The sequence below is a fragment of the Histoplasma capsulatum genome, assembly GCF_000150115.1.
Source record: "Histoplasma capsulatum G186AR genomic scaffold supercont2.20, whole genome shotgun sequence".
NCBI lineage: Eukaryota > Fungi > Ascomycota > Eurotiomycetes > Onygenales > Ajellomycetaceae > Histoplasma > Histoplasma capsulatum.
Genome location: NW_025544820.1, coordinates 242,204 through 261,570, shown reverse-complemented (window position 1 = coordinate 261,570; position 19,367 = coordinate 242,204). Strand labels below are relative to the sequence as shown.

Here is a 19,367-nt window from a genome sequence, read left to right as displayed (position 1 = left end):
TCTTAGAGCTTTGAATTTATATCTTTAAACTTAGCTAGTTGTATTAAACTTAGTTCTGTTTTTCAATTAATAAATTATTTCTTTAAATAGAGATTTTTATAATCTTGAATTAGAGACAATCAATATTGCTACTAAGTTTTTAATCTAGCAAGTTTTTTACTGATTATAAAATAAAATTAAATTTTATAAAGTATTGCTGAGCTTGTTCACTAAATCAGAAGATAGTGTTACTATTACAGATTAAAATATAATATTAAAAGAAATATTTAAAATAACTAGCAATAGCTACAGCAGCAGTCTAAAATAGATAATAAAAATATCTAATAGAGTTTATAAGATAAAGTGAGTACTTAAAGTAGATATTATAAAGAGATATACATTTAAAATGAGCTTATAGTTGTACTATATAACTTGAGTATAAGTAAGAAATAAAAGAGATAAGATAAAGAAATAAGAATTAATTATAATTAAAAAGATAAGCTTCTTGATTCTAAGAGTAATGAGTGTGTTTAAATACATTTGAGTTCTCATACAAATTATCTTACTCACTCTGCTCACTTACTCACTTTACTTATTGATGATTATAATAAACACAGTGATTAAAATGAGCAGTTATGTGATCTCATAGTAGTCTCAGTTGAGAATTGTTCCATTTCTGCATTTCTTCAGTTCTTATTCAATAAGCTCTGACTTATGTCACAGATTTATAATATACAGTAGCTGCTTCAACAGCAGTATCAGCAGCAGAGATTATTATCAGTCTTTCTCACTTATACAGAGATGCAAGGATTTCAAAGTAGATGGATAAAAATAAGAATAGTTAAGAACAGAAATCAATACAAGAGTAGAGAGAGAAGAATACAGTAGTGGAATGATAATTATTAAATATACATTCAGAGAGAGGCTGATACAGTCATTGTATGTAATATTACAGAAAAGTTACCTCTTTTATATGATCAAAGAAGATAGCTCACTGTATGGAACATGTATGAGTTATTCAGGGGCCTTGACTGAACACCATAGGAACACATGTTCGAACACAGGCAAGTCCACCTTCATATAACCACTAGTTAGTTATACCTAGTTAACGCATGATTAGCGCACACAGCTATTCTAATTCTCTTGAGCGCTTCTCCAGACAGAGAACAATCTATCGTTTACCTGTACAGGGTTTCTGCATACCCGGATGTCTGGTAACTGCAATACCAGTTTAGTAGTTTCATGACTCTGATATGGATTACTGCACGAATTTGATGAAAGTTGAAGAAATTAAATGGGTTACCCAAAACGCCCTCGAAGCCATATCCGAAACCAAGGGGCTACCCCAACTTTATCAATTCTTTTAGTTTGGCCGATTTGATTGAAAACTTCGCTTAGCATCGCCATCTCACCATTCCGTTATGCGCGCATAAATTCAAGGTCTAGGTATTTCCAACTTGAGACTTCCCTATTGGAGCGATCTTGAACATCCAAACAGCCCTGGGATATAGCTGCCCTGAATGAGATACTTGGAGGTTATTATAGACCCTGCGATATTGTGTGAAAGGATACTTGGATACAATCATCAATCTAATAATGCATCTGATTCTCGCCAAAGACATGCAGTTGGACAGCCTCGTACAGTCCGGGAATAGTAGACGAAACATAACCATTAGGAAGGCAAGTATATCTCAAATATCCCATGGCCAAATGAAGGAAAATTGGACAGGGACCTTTTGTGTTGTTATGTACGAAGCTCTTGGGTGCTTCTTGGGTGCTTCTCCTGCTTCAGCGGCAGAGCTTCACCAATTTTGTAATCAATTGGCATTCTTCCAGACACCCGCTACTCTCAAACACGCATAAACAAATACAAATAGATATGGATACAAAAAAAATGTAAAATCCCAAACTCCCAAACTCCTAAGAACTCCCCCGGCAAAGCAGAACATAGGGGGAAAAAAAATATACATATATGTCATCATTACCGGCAACTCCCAATCGACCGATCGAGCACCCTAAAAATCTCCATATTGCCGACCTGGCAATTCGCGCCACCGGGCCCACAACCAAGCTCTGCACGCACGGAGGCTGCGTCACCATGTCCACGCATGCTGGCGATGATGCTCGCGGCAATCTCGCAAGACGTAGAGTCGAGGGTGGTGTCCGTCGGGCTGGAACAGCTGGCCTGGGGCGTCGGGGTGGTGTGGAGGAGAGTTTGGGGGTCTTGGAGTTGGGGCTGGGGTTGGATGGGGTGAGTGCAGTTGGAGTTGGAGTGGGATGGGGATGGGCGGTAGGGATGTGGTTGGGTGGAGGGGATGGGCGGGCGGAGTTGGAGGGGAAGTTGGAGGGATGGCTGCTGCTGCTGTTGCTGGTGGTCTTGCTGTGGAGGGCCTTGGGGGAATCTGGGCGCTGCATAGGGTATTGTGGATTGGAATGATGTGTATGAATTTTGGGGCTGGTATTGCTGGTCGTTGTTCGCGGATGGGGTGAGACTTGAGCTTGTGAAGCTGGCGCTGGGAGAGTATAAAGAGGAGGCAGAGGTGGTGATAGATGCAGGTGCAGAGACAGAAACTGGTATGTTTTGGGCGTTAGGGGTTTCGACGTATTGGGGAGTAGGTTGGATGGTGGTTTGCTCCGCTGGGTAGTAGGAAGGGTAGTTGTCTAGTTGGATTGGAGATTGATTTTCATTTTGACATTCGTTCTGGTTCTGGTTGATGGTGTTTGGAAACGCAGGTGCCGTGGGAATTGACGTAGGGTCGGATGTAGATGCGGATGTAGACAAAGGAGAAGGAGCAGGTTGCAATTGTGTAAACGCTATTCCGGTTCCATATCTATCGTTATTCCGATCCAAGCTCCCGTTCACATCTGCATTTCCATTTCTATTCCCATTCACAGCCACATTTCCGCAATTTTCATTCCCGTTTGCATTCGAGAGATACTCATCGATTTCCCCCGCAGTGATCCCCTTCAGCCGCAGCAGCGACCTCAGCAGAGTATTCTCCCTCGCGACCTTTCTAGCCGCAGTCTGTACCTCTATTGTAGCATGTACCCCTTGTTGCTCAAACTTTTGCACGCGTCGCTCTAGTTCTTGCTGGTACTCTTTGCGGCGGGCACGAGATCGGCGCTGATTGTCGCGGATACGGATGGCATCTGCTGAGGTTGCATCGTTGCTGTTCTTGTTCTTGTTGGCGTTTTGTATGTCGTGCTGCATGCTGCTAGTCATTGGACACTGCCGCTTGGGGGGTAGGGATTGGTATTTTGGAATTTGTGGAGCTGGGCGTGGGAGACTTGTCGTCTGCACGACAGAGGATAGGTTGGGAGAAGGTTTCGCCTCCAAGGGCCGATTCACCCAATCGCAGGACGATCGTGACATATCCACCCGAGAAAATTGGTATATAAGGGATATTAACCCGGCAGTTAAAAGTAGAAATAGATGCGTGACCTTTGGGCCATCAGTTTTATTACAATGAAATAACCCTATTGATATCGATACCGTTATTTATAAGTTTCTAGTGGCATGCTTCTACGTTATAGGGGTTTCTTGGTGCTGAGAGGCACAAGCAACTGTTTCCGCGATAGTGAGATACCACTGGATGAGGAGTATTGCTTGTATGTTTGGTGGCCAGCTCATCGACAACCCGAGTATTACGATAACAAAAGGAAAGCAGATAATTGGGAAAAATGAGCAAGTCATAGTTTCCTTTTCTTCGATGCATTCCCCTATAGCAAAACTGGTTTGATATATTCAGAATAGAGTACTCAGGGTTAGTTAACTTCTACCGCCGAATTTAATTATATCACCGGTCCTATAGCTCAGTTGGTTAGAGCGTGGTGCTAATAACGCCAAGGTCGCGAGTTCGACCCTCGTTGGGACCATCAAAGTCTTTATTTAGATGGTGCTTTTTTTTTTTTTTGGGTTATTTACTATGTTGGTATGCAGGTGTTGCATAAATTCTATACTCGGACACCTTTCTGAAGAATTTTATTTCGAGGAGGCTGTACAATAAGAATGCCTGTTGGAAATAAAATCGAACGGGAGAAAAAAATCAAAAATGAAAACTCTAAGTCTGGTCCCAACGAGGGTCGAACTCGCGACCTTGGCGTTATTAGCACCACGCTCTAACCAACTGAGCTATAGGACCGGTGATTTGATGGCTTGGAGGTGGGGTCGAGCAGTTTAGGCATCTCGTCAAAATTGACCACCGAATAAAGCATGGACAGCACTGGGGTGGACAACTTAGGCCAACAAATTTAAACCCGGAATTCAGCTGGGTGCATTTCCTATGAGTTGGAATAATCCACGGCAATGTTGAGAGGACGGGTATTCACACAACTATGTGTATACAATGTGCTTTGTGCCGGACTGGTTGGATTGGCGGTTGCGGCGCACTCCCATCGTGGGGTACATCAGTTGTAGTTGCATGTTGGGTGATTCAGATAAGATAATAAAGGACTTTGGAAGCTTTCCAGCAAGCCCGTCCGCATGTCGAGTAACAATATTTGTAAAGGTATGGACGCGGAACTCGAGAGTAAGGATGATGATAGTCGTATCATCCATCGTCGGGCAGTATCAATCAAGCGGAAATAAGCCTCAGACGACTGTCCGCGCGAGGGCGGCATTGGGCACGGCAAAAGCAAAGGATGAAGCTCGCCAAGTGAGGCTGCGTCGTGTCCTTTGCCGTCATATTTGCGCATAATGGTTGAGCCATCGGATGACCTGCTCCTTCAGGATCGGCTTCTCTGGCTTAGTTTAGGCTCCGTCAAGGCTGTTTTTCCATTCGGTGTCTACTCACACTGCTTGCCTGGTTTCTCCCCGTCTGCGACGACCCGACAGGCTCCAGCCGTAGCGCTCCCTGCTGACAACGGGATAGGCTATCAAGAACCCGGACAGCCAACTGGCTAGCCCGGAAAGAAAGAAAGACAGAGCGAAACAAAAAGGAAAGAAATTTTCAATGTCACTCGTTCTTTTCACTCTGTGATTTCTATCAAACCTCTCCTATTCATTTGTGCTGTCCTCTCACACACACTCTCTTCCTTGAAATTGGAAGTTCACTAAGAAACCAGACTGCCTTGTTTGTCTTGTCCCTACTGGATGAACTTCAACTTGAGCTTTGTGCTATATCTGTTGTCTCTCCTGACACAGAGATCTAGAGAGGGACCTACCAGGCCTCTGTCCGGCTACAATCAGGAGCCTGTCGGCCCTCTCTTGTATCACCCAAACATATTCTTCACTGTGTTTTGATTTGTGTGTTCATTATTCCAATCTTGGACTCTCGCCCTGGAAACATCCAAGAAAACAAACGCAAGATATAATAAAAACAACTCAGTTGGAACACTGGAGAGCTTACACTCTGCTCACACAACTCTCCATCACACCTTGCTTACTCCCTAACCTTATCTGGAGCACATCTTTCTACTTTACTTCGGTTTCTTCTTCCCTCCGCTAGGAGGTCTCTGCTGCGGGGTCCTCCCGTTGCAAGCAGTCAAGTTGCTCTCGCAGCAAAAAAAATTGAAAAAATGTCTAACCAAGCGATTTTACGCATTGGCCGTGTATGAAACATCCCTCCCGCTCCTTTCATGGTTGGATAGGTCCTGCATGGCTCGGGTTTTTCGGATCTCTAACGGGCTTGATGATATGATTAGGAAATCAGCCAGATCCAGCATGGCACGGACTTGTGTAAGTCTCATGTTCACTTTGTTTTACTTTATTTTAGACCGTGTAGTGATGGTGATGCTTTGCGGTCTCCACAACACTGTACTCACTCGAATTGTTTCAAAAAATACTTACATGTGCTATCCATTACAGCTCTCGCGGTAGCCTGCAAGGAAGCAGATATACGTAGCATCAAGGCCCTGATCGTGGGTCCCCCTGAAACTCCATACGAGTTTGGTTTTTTCGAGGTTTGTACATGTGCCTTGTAGCCCAACATCCATGCATCCATTTGATTACATACGAACCAACCTTGGAAGCTGCTGACAGATCACCTGCAGTTCTCGATCAAGTTCCCTGAAGGTTCGAGTTGAATTTCATCTTTCTGTGTGTTTGTGCATGCACATGATGCCTGTCAAATACTGAGGTAGCTTTTTTTTTTTTTTTTTTCGTATTGTGATCTAGATTACCCTGGAACTCCACCAACGGTTCATGCTACAACCACAAATGGCGGCAGATGCCGCTACAACCCAAACATCTACGCTTCTGGGAAGGTTTGCTTGTTAGTAATAACTATCTCATTGACTCGAAATCTTTTATATACTCTGTTTTGTGCTTGACTGACGAAGGGAGTTATCTATCTATTATAGGTCTATACTAGGGTAATGTTCTGCTTTCTAAAGCCTTCGTTTTTGTCGAAGCAATTTTACTGAATCTTAGCAAAGGACATGGCGCGGTGAGAGCGGAGAGCAATGGTCTTCGGCCCAAGGCTTGGAATCTGTCCTTATTTCCATCCAAAGTTTGATGTCCTCTAACCCCTATGAGAACGAACCTGGCTTTGAGAACGCCAGCTCTGACCGGGACCAACAAAACATGGCTCATTATGTTGCCAAGGTAACTGCACAGCGATACGCGCAGAACAAGCCATTATGCTCTAATTATCTAACGGTTTATCTTATCTAGATTCGCCACGAGACTCTGCGCATTTCAGTCATCCAACGACTTGAAGAGTTTCTTGGTATTCAATCGGATGGAACGATTTTTCCCCCATGCCCTCCTGGGTTTGTTGACGATGAGGAAGAAGAAGAGGACCGCCTGACTGGAGAAGATGACCGCCCAGCTTTTGATCCTTTCGAAGATCTCCTCAAACGCAGATTTCTCTGGTACTTCGAATCCTACATTCTCGCAATTGACGCTGCAGAGCCCGAAGTCACGCCATCGCAGATATTCAAAAAGATGCCTTTTGAAAACCCTGGCAACTCCATGGATGGCCGTTTCTACTATCCAGACCTTCGGAAACGCCTGATATTTATCAAAGAGACGATCGTGAATGAAACGGAGGGCTGGGCCGCGGAAGGCATGAAAGCGAAAGTCAAGGAGACTAGAATTGCAGTCAACCTCCAGCGCCAGTATGAGCAGATCGTTGAGGATCTCAAGAATAGGAAAAATTTCATGATCGACCTGGGCCTCGAGAATGGGAATCCGTTCCTCTGGAACGTGACTTTCTTTGGAAAACCCATGACGCAGCTGGACGGTGGAATTTTCCAGATCCGAATCTGCCTGAGTCCCAAGTTCCCTGATGAACAGCCGCGGGTTATTGTTAAGACGCCACTCTTCCATAATCGCATTTCCAAGGATGGGGTGTTGTGCTATTTCCCGAAAAAGTTGGAGGAGATGAAGTCGCATGTCGAGGCCATTATGGAGGCGCTGGAGGATGAGTCCCCGCCCTATGACCCGCGTACGACTGTGAATCCAGAGGCGTCGAAGTTGTTCTGGGGTTCTGCGGATGATAAGAAGAAGTACAATCGGCTGCTAAGGAGATCTGTGCAGCGGGGCGTTGAGTAAGTTCCTTTATTTTCTTATTTTGCTGTTTATTTTGCTTTCTCCGAATATCTTGTGTCGTATGGTTCCGACATTAGTGCTAAAAGATTTGTAATTGATTAATAGGGAGTGCTGAAGTACATAGCTCGAGCTGCTGGTGGCCGCCAGGTTAGACAAGTCTTTTTTTCCTGAGTTGGTTTCATAGTAGAGATCCCCCCTTTTGCTCGTCCTCATTTTTCACAGAGACAGTGTATTCCCTCGCAGATTTCAGGCTTGAACTCGTTTAGGTTTTAATAACTATGTAGCAGGATTCTATCCCCGGTTCTTTCTTTTTGTTTTTTTTTTTTTTTTTGATGATAAGATGTTATCCTTGCATATGGTACATGAATTTGTATTGCCTTGTCTTCCGTTTCCTCTTCTCTTCCTTTCTCTTTTCTCGACCTATCTCTCTCTCTCTCTCTCTCTTTTTTTTTTTTTTTTTTTTTTTTTTTTTTTTGCACTTTTCTTTTCTTTGTTTCTAATATGGGATGCGTTTGGTAATGGGAATTCTCTTATTTTCTTCTTACAGAAGCGGCTTTTCTTTACATGTTGTCTTTCTATGATATTTTCTTCTTGTGTTTGTTTTCTGGCACTTCTGGCACCTTCATACATACTGTAGAGCAATGGTTCCTTAGTTTACTAGTGGTTTTTAATGGAAGCTGTTTATAGAAACTCTTGTGTGTCTCGGATTACCAAAATTACACCGCCCTCTGACGGGATCTTTCCACCTACACCGAGCTCCTTCAGCACATGTTTAATATTCAACAATTCTAACCCGTTGAACCTCCTACTTTCCTTCTTTTTTGTTATACCGTATATCCAAATGCATCATCTATAGCATTGAACATATCGCACATAATTCAGCTCTGGTGTTGCCCCAGCCATTTCCCCACCCGCCGGGCGACTCGTCCCCTGAATTTTCCAGGATTGAATCAGGAGAAAAGAAAGGAAAGAAGATAGCCAGCCATGGCCACCCTGAATACTCTTGAGCTGGGCTCCGTCCTCGTAACAGGCGGCTGCGGCTTCTTGGGCAGTCACATTGTCGACCAGCTCCTCAATTTTCCTTCCGAGGCCAACGCCAGCAGCAACAGTGACAGCACACAGGATCGAATGATCCCAAGCCGGGTCCGCAAAACCAATGGCGAGCTAGACACCCGCTTCGCCGTCCCTCCGCTCTCCAACCGCTACCCAACCTACAAAAACACTAAAGTTTCCGTCCTCGACTTGCGCACGCTGCACAACCGCTACCCTGGCGCAGATTACTATGAGGCTGACATCATGTCCGTCGAGCAGTTGCTCGAGGTGTTTCGGAAGGTGAAGCCGGATGTTGTGATCCATACTGTCTCTCCACCGCCAATGCAGTCGATGCCGGAATTGTTGTATCGCATCAACGTGGATGGGACGAGGAATTTGCTGGAGGTTGCGGGGGGTTTAAAGGGTGAGTGGGGCGGGGTGTGTAAGGCATTTGTGTATACGAGCTCATCGTCTGTGGTACATGATTGCCATAGCGATTTGATTCGGGCGGATGAGAAATGGCCGTTGATCACGGGGAAGTTGCAGTATGAGTATTATACAGAGACGAAGGTGGGTCTTCAGTTCTTTCATTTTCATTTTTTATTTCCCCCTTTCCTCTCTCATTAGCACGATATGAATATCGATTTCAACTCTAAAACATATTATTTTGTTCCAGGCCCAAGCCGAAACTCTAGTCCTGAACTTCAACAAAGCCTCGCCAACAGGAATGCTGACCACAGCCATCCGGCCCGCCGGTATCTACGGTGAGCGCGACACGACCCTCACCAAAGGCCTGACCGACCATGCCCGCAAATCCTCTCCATTCGTCCTCCGATTCCAGCTCGGCAACAACGACAACCTTTTCGATTTTACCTATGCAGGCAACGTCGCTTACGGTCACATGCTCGCAGCCCAATACCTCCTGGCCACCTTTAAACGTCTAGAATCCGGGGCTGCATCACCGCTGGACCACGAACGCGTCGACGGAGAGGCGTTCAACATCACCAACGACAGCCCCGTGTACTTCTGGGATATGGCGCGGAGCGTCTGGGCGCTGATGGGCAAGATAGTCGAACCTGAGAAGGCGATTGCGCTGCCGGAAGGGGCTCTAACGGTTGTTGGGGGATTGTTGGAGATGATGTTTGGGCTGTTTGGGAAAAAGCCGCGGATGTCGAGGAAGGAGGTGCGGTTCTCGTGTATGACGCGGTATTATTCGTGTGAGAAGGCGAAGAGACGGCTTGGGTATATGCCTGTTGTACCGTTGGAGGAGGGGGTGGTTAGGTCTGTGGGGACCGTGTTGGAGAGGGAGCAGGCGTCTGAGTCGAAGAAGGATTTGTAGGATTTTCTCTCCGTTTCTCTTGTCTTTAATTTTACTTTGTAATTTTATTTATTTTTTACTTTTTATTCTTATTCTCCTCAATGAAATTTTCTTTTACTGTGACTTTTTTTTCTAAATTAGATGATCAAGTAAATTCTATAGCTGCAGTTGATTGTATTCCTCTGACTACTTATTTACCGCTCTTTTCTATGGAAATTGAGGGAATATATACAACATTGATATAAAGGAGATCAACGGAATACAGCTCATCTATTGTTAAATGTATTATACAACTGATTATAATGCTCCACAGCAGGCAGAGCGAGCAAAGCATGCTTGTTTCTTGCATGATTTATACACTCCTTATTTCCACGACAATTCGGCGTTACCAAGCTTACACACCGCGTACCGTTTCTTGGCAGTGCTTTGTGTTGTTCTGCCTGGGGCAGCCTGGAACAACACCAGCGGATACAATACCATACATACACCTTGTCCTAGTCCTTGATCTCGCACATTCAGTGACTGTGTCTGCGCTCGAGCGCTGTGGTTCAGATATCCTGGCCGTTATATCTTCCTCTTAACTATTCGTTGTATATCTATTTACCTTATATTTGTTGAGACTGTGTTCCCCGACTAGTTTCGTTTCATTGTGCTTCCCCGCGTCCTACTCAGCCATCCATCGCCTCTACTGATTGAATAGCGAATCTCTGCCCTGCGTGTCTGCCGTGGGCATTATTCCAATAAGTTACCTGGCTACAGGCGGGACCTACACATAAACCTACAGATAACCTGCAGGAATCTCGACCGTTAGGTGGATGGACTTAGCACCATCCATCGCCTTGTGACCTCTTCTGTTTCATTCAGAGGGGGAGCGACACTGCTCGACTTCGTCTAACAACGAGCAAGGGATCCAGAGACGACGAGGAATTCAAAGAAGAACAATCCTATGCGTAGGAGACATATCAGCGAGAATTGAGACAATAAGAGGCACAAGTGAGGAGAAAAGAAAAGGCAGCGTTCCCTCAGCAAACCCCTTCGTTTGCTAGCTGCTGAGATCATATCTGTAACCCGATCAGATCCCTCGATCCACCCATTTACCCCCTTCAAAACCTTCGATTAACTTGGCCTATCCATATTTCCCAGCTGGCAACGAGACATCAAACGATTCTGCGCCCATTTTGCTTGCGCCCTTCTTTTTCGTTATACAGTGTTTTCCTGCTCCGTCAGCTCTGGGTTCAATGCTTGTCATGGATAGTTGATGCTCACGGATGAGGCTATAACGCTGCTTCCGGGCACCGCTTTAGCCGGCCTGGTCAGAGGCAGTCCTCTCTTGCTGTGATTCCATCATTTCCTATCTGCCTAACTTAATACCTATCTCATTTCCGTTGGGCCATCCACTCACCCCTCCTCCGAGTGCCCCCGCAGAGACACAGCGGCATAACCACCCCGCCCCGCGCGACACACCAACAATCTACCTACCGTGACGAAAGAATTGTACTTCATCTATACGTCGAATGACTGATAGCTCCCAATACTATCCCTTATTCACAAGGAATTGAAACGTTACAACAACAACTGGTCCCCCTGCCATATATAGTCTATTTTGGTCTACAATGGCTGACAATGGGCCCGAAAACACTCCAAACCCCTCTCCCAACGCCTATCGCTTCCTCGCGCCCCCGGCCGTCAATGCTCTCCGTCAGGAAGCTCGCGATACCAGCAGTGGCAGTCCCTCTCCGCAACCAATGTCCCGCACGATCAGCGAAAATATCCGCGAAGAACGCCAAGACCTCAAGGAAGCCGCCGAGCAGACACTGAATGTCATCGTCGATCTCGATCTGGATGGGCGCATTAGGTGGGTTAGCCCGTCGTGGAAGGAAGTGGTGGGCACGAACGTCGAGGATGTTGAGGGTTTGTTGATTTCAGAGCTTCTGCTGGATAATAAAAAGGCTTTTGAGCATGCGATTGAGAGGATGAAAATTGATGATTCGAAGAGTCATATTGTTAGATTTGCGGTGAGGACTGGGCCGGCGTCATTCCTCAGGCGGGAGACCGGGGAGGGGGAGGGGGAGGGGGACGGGGAGGGTGTAAGTGAATGGGCGGGTGATGAGGATGAAAGGGGAGGCAGAGGAGAAGGCGGAGCGAGAGGGGAAGCCGAAGCGCATGGGCAAGAGAAAGAGCAAGAGGAATTGACTGATGTTGTTCAGGCCCAGGAGAAAGAGACAAAAAGTGAGAGCGATGAAGACGACCATATTTTGAATCTCGAGGGCCAGGGGATTATGGTTTTTGACCGATCCCCTAGCACGGAGAGTCATGTAAGTATTCTGTGCTTTTATCTTCTATTAGGCTTGGGAGTGTTGCAATAACCAGGTTGCTGATGCTATCTAGACTATGTGGATGCTTCGTCCATCTACCCAGCCGCGGGAAGTTACAATCGATCTTCCTCCACTCCTCGTCGAGTCACTCGGCGTTGGCGCAGAAGTACTTGCCAATTACCTGACCGCTCTCGCGGAAGCTGGATCTCGAGATCCCTCCCATGTACCTTTTCTCCCGCAAGTGCTATGTCGAATCTGCGAACGCCAAATCCCTTCTTGGTGGTTCGAGAAACATTCAGAGCTATGTTTGCAAGAGCATGGGGCGGAGATGGAGGTCCAGATGGCGCAGGACAATTTGAATGAACATCGCCATTCCATCGTTAAGGTCTTGGATGCTTTAGAAGCTCGCAAAAGCAGGTCAGCTTCGGGAGACTCGAGCCCCTTCGCAGGGCCTAAAGCAGAGTATAAGAATTTACCCATTGGACCCTCCATACCTTCCTCAGGCTTGACTTCGGGCTCGTCATCCTCTTCAGGAACACCACCACTCTCACGTGATCCATCAACATCAGGTCGAGGACATGTTCGCACACGCTCTTCCTTTGCTGTTCGACGACCGCTTGCGCGAATCGTGGAATTGATTTTGGATCTTTGTGATACCGCCCTGGAAATTAATACCCCAGCACTTAAAGAAGCGCGAACCGAGGTCGGTGAGGAAATTCGAACACAATCTCCCCAGTCAGAATCTCGGATATCACAGGTTTTGCAGTGGCAATCTCCCAGTAGCAATACTCTTGATCAAGAACAGGGTTTGGCCGCGCTCTCCGCGGACACTGAGCGCTTTGCCCGTGCCAAGGTGGATGCTGTGTTTCGCCATCGTCAGATTGTAGAATATAGTGAGCGTATTCGCGTCGAATTTACAGTTCTCGTTGAGGAGTGTGTTTCCGCAGCGATGAGTAAAGCGGAACGCATTGCTGCTGGGGAACTAAGCGATTCATCGGGTTCATGCCATAGCGTTGTGGGAGATTTGCAGGATGACGGCCAATGCTCAACACGGTCTCAGGTCCTCGATGCACCGTCCAACTTGTCATCCCAGCCATCCTCGTTGCCTGCTCCGTCTGCAATAGCTACTACGTTACGAGTCGGCTCAGAACCTCTATTACACTCTGCTTCCCAGTCGGAGAGACCACAACCTTCGTCTGTCGCTGTCTCGACCCGCTCCAGTAGTCCAATGGAGTGCCCAACGCCCCGCTCGCATAGGAGTGTTGGCGGTTTGTTAAGCCAGTCGCAGCAATCTAAGAGAGGCTCATTACTCGCTGAAAGTGACGCGGGGGATAGCGATAGCAGCATACTGTCATCGGTTTTCGCTGGTGCACGACGGACCGAATCTCCATCCTCTGAACGGGGATTAAGTCGTACCACAAGCTCCAAGGACCGTAAACGTCAAAGTCTTATATTACCCGGTATGTCAGTGTCTCCACGCAGAGAATCCCCCGCCCGAAATCCACCACATTCCCCGCTTCGATTGTCCAAACCGCGGTTATCTATGGGCGAAAGCTTCACATCGCCAATGACGTCGCCGCTGCTCAGTAACTCTGAGCTTGCTACCCAAAATACGCATCCATATTATCCACCACCTCCCCACCATCATCGTAGGTTGTCGTCTGCCACTTCTCCTGACCTGGGAAAGACTCCTGTTTCACCGCATCTTAGCTCTGTAAGTCATCCGCCACCCCCACGGGCGGTTGCTCCTTCTATCAAAGACTTCGAGATCATCAAGCCGATTAGCAAAGGCGCATTTGGCAGTGTCTACCTGTCTAAGAAGAAATCAACTGCTGAGTACTTTGCAATTAAAGTCTTGAAGAAGGCAGATATGGTTGTCAAGAATCAGGTTACAAACGTCAAGGCTGAACGGGCGATCATGATGTGGCAGGGTGAGAGTGATTTTGTCGCGAAGCTCTACTGGACTTTCTCGAGCAAGGATTATTTGTACCTTGTTATGGAATACCTAAACGGCGGCGACTGTGCATCTCTGGTCAAAGTTCTCGGTGGCCTGTCAGAAGACTGGGCCAAGAAGTATGTTGCAGAGGTGGTTCTCGGCATTGAACATCTTCATGAGAGGGGCATTGTCCACCGCGATCTAAAGCCGGATAACCTCCTCATTGACCAACGGGCCATTTGAAGTTAACTGATTTTGGCCTTTCGCGTATGGGACTCGTTGGCCGTCAAAAGCGAATTCTCAAAAACCCGAATGAGCCCGCACCGGATTTGCTTAAGACGGGACCCTTTACTCGCGCAACGTCACTGACCTCGTCGCGCTCGGCCTCGTTTGATTTTCCATCAACTCAGTCGCCAATTTCTACTCCCTCGATGACTCCCGAGGTTCCTATGCTGATGAACCAACCATCTTATTTCAGCCTGAATAAGGAGCCGTCGTTCAATCGGGAGACGTCGAGACGAGCTTCCGGGCATCGAAGTGATAGCGGCGGTAGTGACAGTTTGACAGGGATGTTTCGGGGGTTTTCACTGTATGAAGGTGGCGATACACCGCATCCCTTGTCATTTCAACCACAACCGTCATTCCCTCCTCCACAACCACAGCAACAACAGGGCCACCTCGCCGAGGAAGAGACTCAAAGTGAAGGAAGCGATTCTCCGCACCTGTTCCCTTTACAGACGGGTACCAGCTATCCTACATCCTCGGTGTCTGGTCAGCATAGTACTCCGCCTCAGCAATCTTTGATGCCTCCCGCCATGGCCCTTTTCGACCCGGAGGATCATAATCGATGTTTCGTCGGGACTCCTGATTATCTTGCCCCGGAAACTATTAATGGTGTTGGGCAGGATGAGATGAGCGATTGGTGGTCTCTTGGTTGTATACTGTTTGAATTCCTCTACGGATATCCCCCCTTCAACGCGTCGACCCCGGACGAAGTCTTCCAGAATATCCTCAATCGCAGAATTAATTGGCCTGAAGAAGCTGATGAGCTGGTGACGCCCGAAGCAAAAGATCTCATGAATAAGTTGATGACGATTAATCCAGAGGAACGACTTGGCTCGAACGCATCTGAGAAATTCCTCAATGGGGGTGCTGAAGTTCGGGCTCATCCATGGTTCGCGGATATCAACTGGGATACGTTGTTGGAAGATGAAGCGCAGTTTGTTCCCGCTCCGGAGAATCCGGAGGATACGGAGTACTTCGACGCCCGCGGCGCGACACTTCAATCTTTTACGGAGGAATTGGAAGATCAGCTCTCTCCTCCCGCCGCTACAGGAGGACCGGATTATCCTGATAGACCCCACGATGCTCTTTACAAAGTTCGCACGCAGGCGAATTCTCTGAAACGCGGGTTGATGCCGCTCCATATCCCGCCACATGTACGCGATACTCGAAGTAGACGACTTAGCGAACCTGTTCTAGCGGATGACTTTGGGAATTTTAATTTCAAGAACCTGCCTGTGTTGGAACGGGCGAATAAGGATGTCATTCAGAAACTACGAATGGAGGCCATGCAGGCACAGCAAAGGCAAATCCCAACGAATACATCTGCGTCCAGCTCTGGTCCATCGCTGGAGGGGAGTCCTCTATTACCAATGCCGTTGCAAAGGACCTTGTCGCAGAACAAAGCTACAAATCGTCCAGGATCGCCATCCAGTCTTAGTCAGGCGAATTCTTCGTCCCCCAGTCGGCTTTCACAGCCTTCATCACCCCTTCTAGTACAGTTTAGTACGGGCCAGCATCATGAACGAAGGAAGACATCCGGTTCCTCGTCATTTTCCCATCAGTCCGGCGGATCACTGCCGCCTGGGAGTTACCCTGAACCTCCACGTTTATCAACCAGTTTTAAGATGATGTCGACTTCTGCCACCTCATCACCTGTTAAGTATGTGAAGCCGGCAACGCCTTCTCCTGATAAGTCGGGTGGTCCTTCCCAGCCGCGCCAGAGTAGTGCGCCGACTTCGCGATCGAGGTCGCAGACTATTGGTTCTCAGGATAGCGAAGCTGCGCCGTCTAAAGAGCCTTTTGCACCTGGGCACCATAAGCGCCGGAGCCAGTTGTTTGATATTTCACCCTCATCGTCTGATAATGAAGATCCACGAACCAAGGCCAAGGCTCTTCTGAAGGTCCAGAGACGACGGCAGAGTTCCCGACGGATGTCACAGATAAATCTTGCTGAGGGCCCATATTTCCGTCCCCTGGATGTTCTGATCTGCGAGGATCATCCTGTTTCGAAACTGGTTATGGAAAGGTTGTTTGAAAAGCTACGATGCCGCACAATCACCGCTGTCAACGGATCGGAGGCCATGCGCTATGCGCTCAGCGAAGTCCAATTCGACATCATCATGATGGAATTCAAACTACCACAGCTCAACGGCGCAGATGTGGCGCGTATGATCCGCGATACCAAGAGCGTTAATACACATACTCCTATCATCTGCTGTACTGGCTACCTCAAAGACCTTCCGGAAACCCACCACTTCGATGCGCTTATCGAGAAACCCCCAACTCTTTCTAAACTCACTGAGACCCTACACAAATTTTGCCAGTGGAAACCCCCGCCGAAAGATCACCAACTCAGCCTCACAGCCCATCATCCCATTCTAGCACCAGCTAGCTCCCGCCTGGCATCCTCAATGATGCCACCAGAAGGCAGCCCAAGTTCCATGTCATCCAGCTTTGTGGCTGTCCCTACAAGTTCCTACCGCGGCTCCAGTCGCGAAGATTCCATTGGCAGCAGCTACTTTGGCGATGTCGAGTCCATGAAACAGGAAGAATTGCCCGTCATCATCAGCCGGCAGGCCACGGACGATTGGGGAAATTCCCAGTGTGGTGGCAGCGGTGGTGGTCTTGGTATCTCTGATGAGCCCAACATCCCAAGATCAGCTCCCATCATCATGTCCTCGCCACCCCAGATTCCAACAGTCCCCCATGCAGCATCCGCCCCCTCAACAGTTCTTTCCATGGCAATGACAACTCCCGCGGCAGGCATGGGTGTGGTTACCCAGCGCAATCAGCCTTCTGTCGAAGACATTCGCACGAAGCGGGAATCACATGGGCGGAGGAAGTATGAAGGCGCTGAATCTGGTGATGATGAGGACGAGGAGCTCGGCATTTCCAATTCGCAGAGCCGGCTAAAGAGTCCTCTGGGTGCCCGGGAGAAGGGAAAGCGCTCTGGATCCAAATTGGGGACGGAGATGATGCGGACAAATAGTCGTGGTAGTGTTGTTAGTGATGCTGGCGAGGTTTTGAGTGGTAGTTGTGCTGGGGTGGATGCTCCGGCCCCTACTGCTATTACTCCCGGAAGCACAGCTCCAGATGGCGAGGCGACACAGTCGTTAGTTGTTGGTGCACCGGGTCCGAGCGTTAACGCCGTGGAGGAAACTCTTGCTGACCTACAAATTGCGGATGATGGCTTGGAAACCTTGCTGGAGGATAGGGAGCAGGAGGAATCATCTGCATTTACTGATCCTTTTTCCACCACGAGAACAACCTTTGTTGTTCAATCACGTCCTCAAATACATTCACCGCATTCAGAATCTAGAAACGTGGAGTCGGAGCAAGCGGCTTCCGATGCTCTGGCAGAGCAACGACCAGATCCCACTTCTCAATCTCATCCCCTGCACACGGCTACATCACAGGTCCCACAAACCCTATCTACCACCCCACCCTTAGTCTCAACATCACTACCAATCACCACTGGGTCCGCCGCTACAACAACAACAACAACCCCACCCAACACCACTGAACAACAGCGCACTCCCGTCGTCACCACCAACCTAGCCGATTCTCCTGGTGAAGATGTTACACCGCGCCCCGCGACTTCACTTACGATGAGCGGGTTTAACCCAGGAAAGGCGCGTAGTACTCTTGCGCCAGATACATATGGTGCTGCGGCTGGTATTGGTATGGTCGATCATCGCGTGGCCGATGGCGAGTCTGAAGCTACGCCGCGTGCATCCGAACGTGATAAACGGCGCGAGAAAAGTAGGGAGAGGAGGCTGAGGGGGCTAGATTGGATACGCCGGTCATGATATGATGATTAAGACTAGAGTAGAGAGCAGGGTTTGGTTGGGGGGTTCAGTTTGCTCTATCTACTCTACAATGATCGATACACGGTAAATGTTTATCATCTCGATCTCTAGATCAGCCGTCCTGTGCTGTTGTATTTTTTGTCGTCGCCTCCGCTTTCTCTTTACGATGTGATTTGTGACGATATATCATGATATGAATTTCATTTCTTTCCTGTCCTCTTTTTCTGCTCTTTATTTGTTTTGTTCTGTCTGGATTCGAATTGGATTAGGTACTTATTGTGATTGCGACTTCACTGGGACTCGTGACCTTTCTTTTCTCTTTTTTCTATATTTTTTCCCCTTTCTGCATCCTCCCCTGTTAACTATCTGTAGCTCTATTGTCACTTTTTCCCTTCTCTTGACTTCGCTAAGTTGGGTTTTGAGAGCTCCTTGTTTTTCTATTTTCTTACTTATATTACTATATAACTTTTATCCATTTATGAATGATTGATGGAACCGGTATGGGTTTATTTGGCGTATTATGCTGCTATCTTGTTGTCCCAAACGACTTAATTTGCTTGTTCTCGACTATATGTTTTCTGTTAAGTGGCTCCTTTTAGCTTCGGGGTAGCCCACTGTGAAGGTGAAGTTAGGCAAGAGGAGATATACGATGAGAAAAGCGAAGGGGCTAAGTAAAGGCAAACAGTCGCAAAAGTCGTGTTTGAACGGCTGCGATCTGTATGATGGTGGGATGAATGCTGGGCCTGATCCATTGACTGATATTGATTGACTTTGTTTCTTTGTTACAATATTCAAGCGGACATATATATATATATGCATGTTTATATATTGATTCTTCTACCTGGTATTTTTCCCATATACTTTTTTTACTTCTTCAAGTTCATTTCCTTCATTTCCTGTCTCATATTCTGAACGGCCACTGCTGTTTCCCTGAAGAAATTGTGTGAGGGCAAACGCATTTAGGAGAGAAGACTACAATCGCGTTGCATATTGGTGAATGTTTATGAAAATATAGTAATAGGGATAGCTGAATGGTTAATGGATCTGATAATGATTTCTTTCGTGACATTCGCAGTCTCTCACTCGAGCTAGGGAGGTGTTTTGCGCATGCTACGTTATATATATGTATATATATTTTCATTCTGCCGGGGTGTACAGGAACAAAAAAGTACCCCTTACATTAACTTCTCATATTTTTCCC

General features: G+C 47.3%; 5 protein-coding genes and 2 non-coding genes across 7 annotated transcripts; 4 read left to right on the top strand and 3 right to left on the bottom strand.

The window, feature by feature from the left end:
• Nucleotides 1–1,960: 1,960 nt before the first annotated feature.
• On the bottom strand, nt 1,961–3,202 carry HCBG_09062 (uncharacterized protein; the record flags this gene model as incomplete). The annotated part of the gene is made up of 1 exon (XM_045436111.1): nt 1,961–3,202. The coding sequence occupies one exon, from the start codon at nt 3,200–3,202 to the stop codon at nt 1,961–1,963; it is 1,242 nt and encodes a 413-aa protein (XP_045283263.1).
• A 579-nt stretch (nt 3,203–3,781) lies between these two features.
• HCBG_11080 lies at nt 3,782–3,855 on the top strand. The gene has a single exon. It is a non-coding gene; the product is annotated as a tRNA-Ile (tRNA).
• Nucleotides 3,856–3,933: 78 nt separating this feature from the next.
• On the bottom strand, nt 3,934–4,674 carry HCBG_09061 (uncharacterized protein; the record flags this gene model as incomplete). Its single annotated transcript, XM_045436110.1, has 3 exons — nt 3,934–3,992; nt 4,104–4,202; nt 4,434–4,674. The coding sequence occupies 3 exons, from the start codon at nt 4,672–4,674 to the stop codon at nt 3,934–3,936; spliced, it is 399 nt and encodes a 132-aa protein (XP_045283262.1).
• HCBG_11079 lies at nt 4,048–4,121 on the bottom strand. Its single transcript has one exon. It is a non-coding gene; the product is annotated as a tRNA-Ile (tRNA).
• A 1,462-nt stretch (nt 4,675–6,136) lies between the features above and the next one.
• On the top strand, nt 6,137–7,586 carry HCBG_09060 (uncharacterized protein; the record flags this gene model as incomplete). Its single annotated transcript, XM_045436109.1, has 5 exons — nt 6,137–6,183; nt 6,280–6,291; nt 6,355–6,523; nt 6,593–7,470; nt 7,577–7,586. The coding sequence occupies 5 exons, from the start codon at nt 6,137–6,139 to the stop codon at nt 7,584–7,586; spliced, it is 1,116 nt and encodes a 371-aa protein (XP_045283261.1).
• A 631-nt stretch (nt 7,587–8,217) lies between these two features.
• On the top strand, nt 8,218–10,063 carry HCBG_09059 (C-3 sterol dehydrogenase/C-4 decarboxylase; the record flags this gene model as incomplete). Its single annotated transcript, XM_045436108.1, has 2 exons — nt 8,218–9,073; nt 9,180–10,063. The coding sequence occupies 2 exons, from the start codon at nt 8,456–8,458 to the stop codon at nt 9,840–9,842; spliced, it is 1,281 nt and encodes a 426-aa protein (XP_045283260.1).
• A 1,371-nt stretch (nt 10,064–11,434) lies between these two features.
• Nucleotides 11,435–18,166, top strand: HCBG_09058 (serine/threonine-protein kinase ppk18; the record flags this gene model as incomplete). The annotated part of the gene is made up of 3 exons (XM_045436107.1): nt 11,435–12,136; nt 12,210–14,261; nt 14,318–18,166. 3 exons carry the CDS (start codon nt 11,435–11,437, stop codon nt 18,164–18,166), a joined length of 6,603 nt encoding a protein of 2,200 aa, XP_045283259.1.
• Between the last annotated feature and the right edge of the window lie 1,201 nt (nt 18,167–19,367).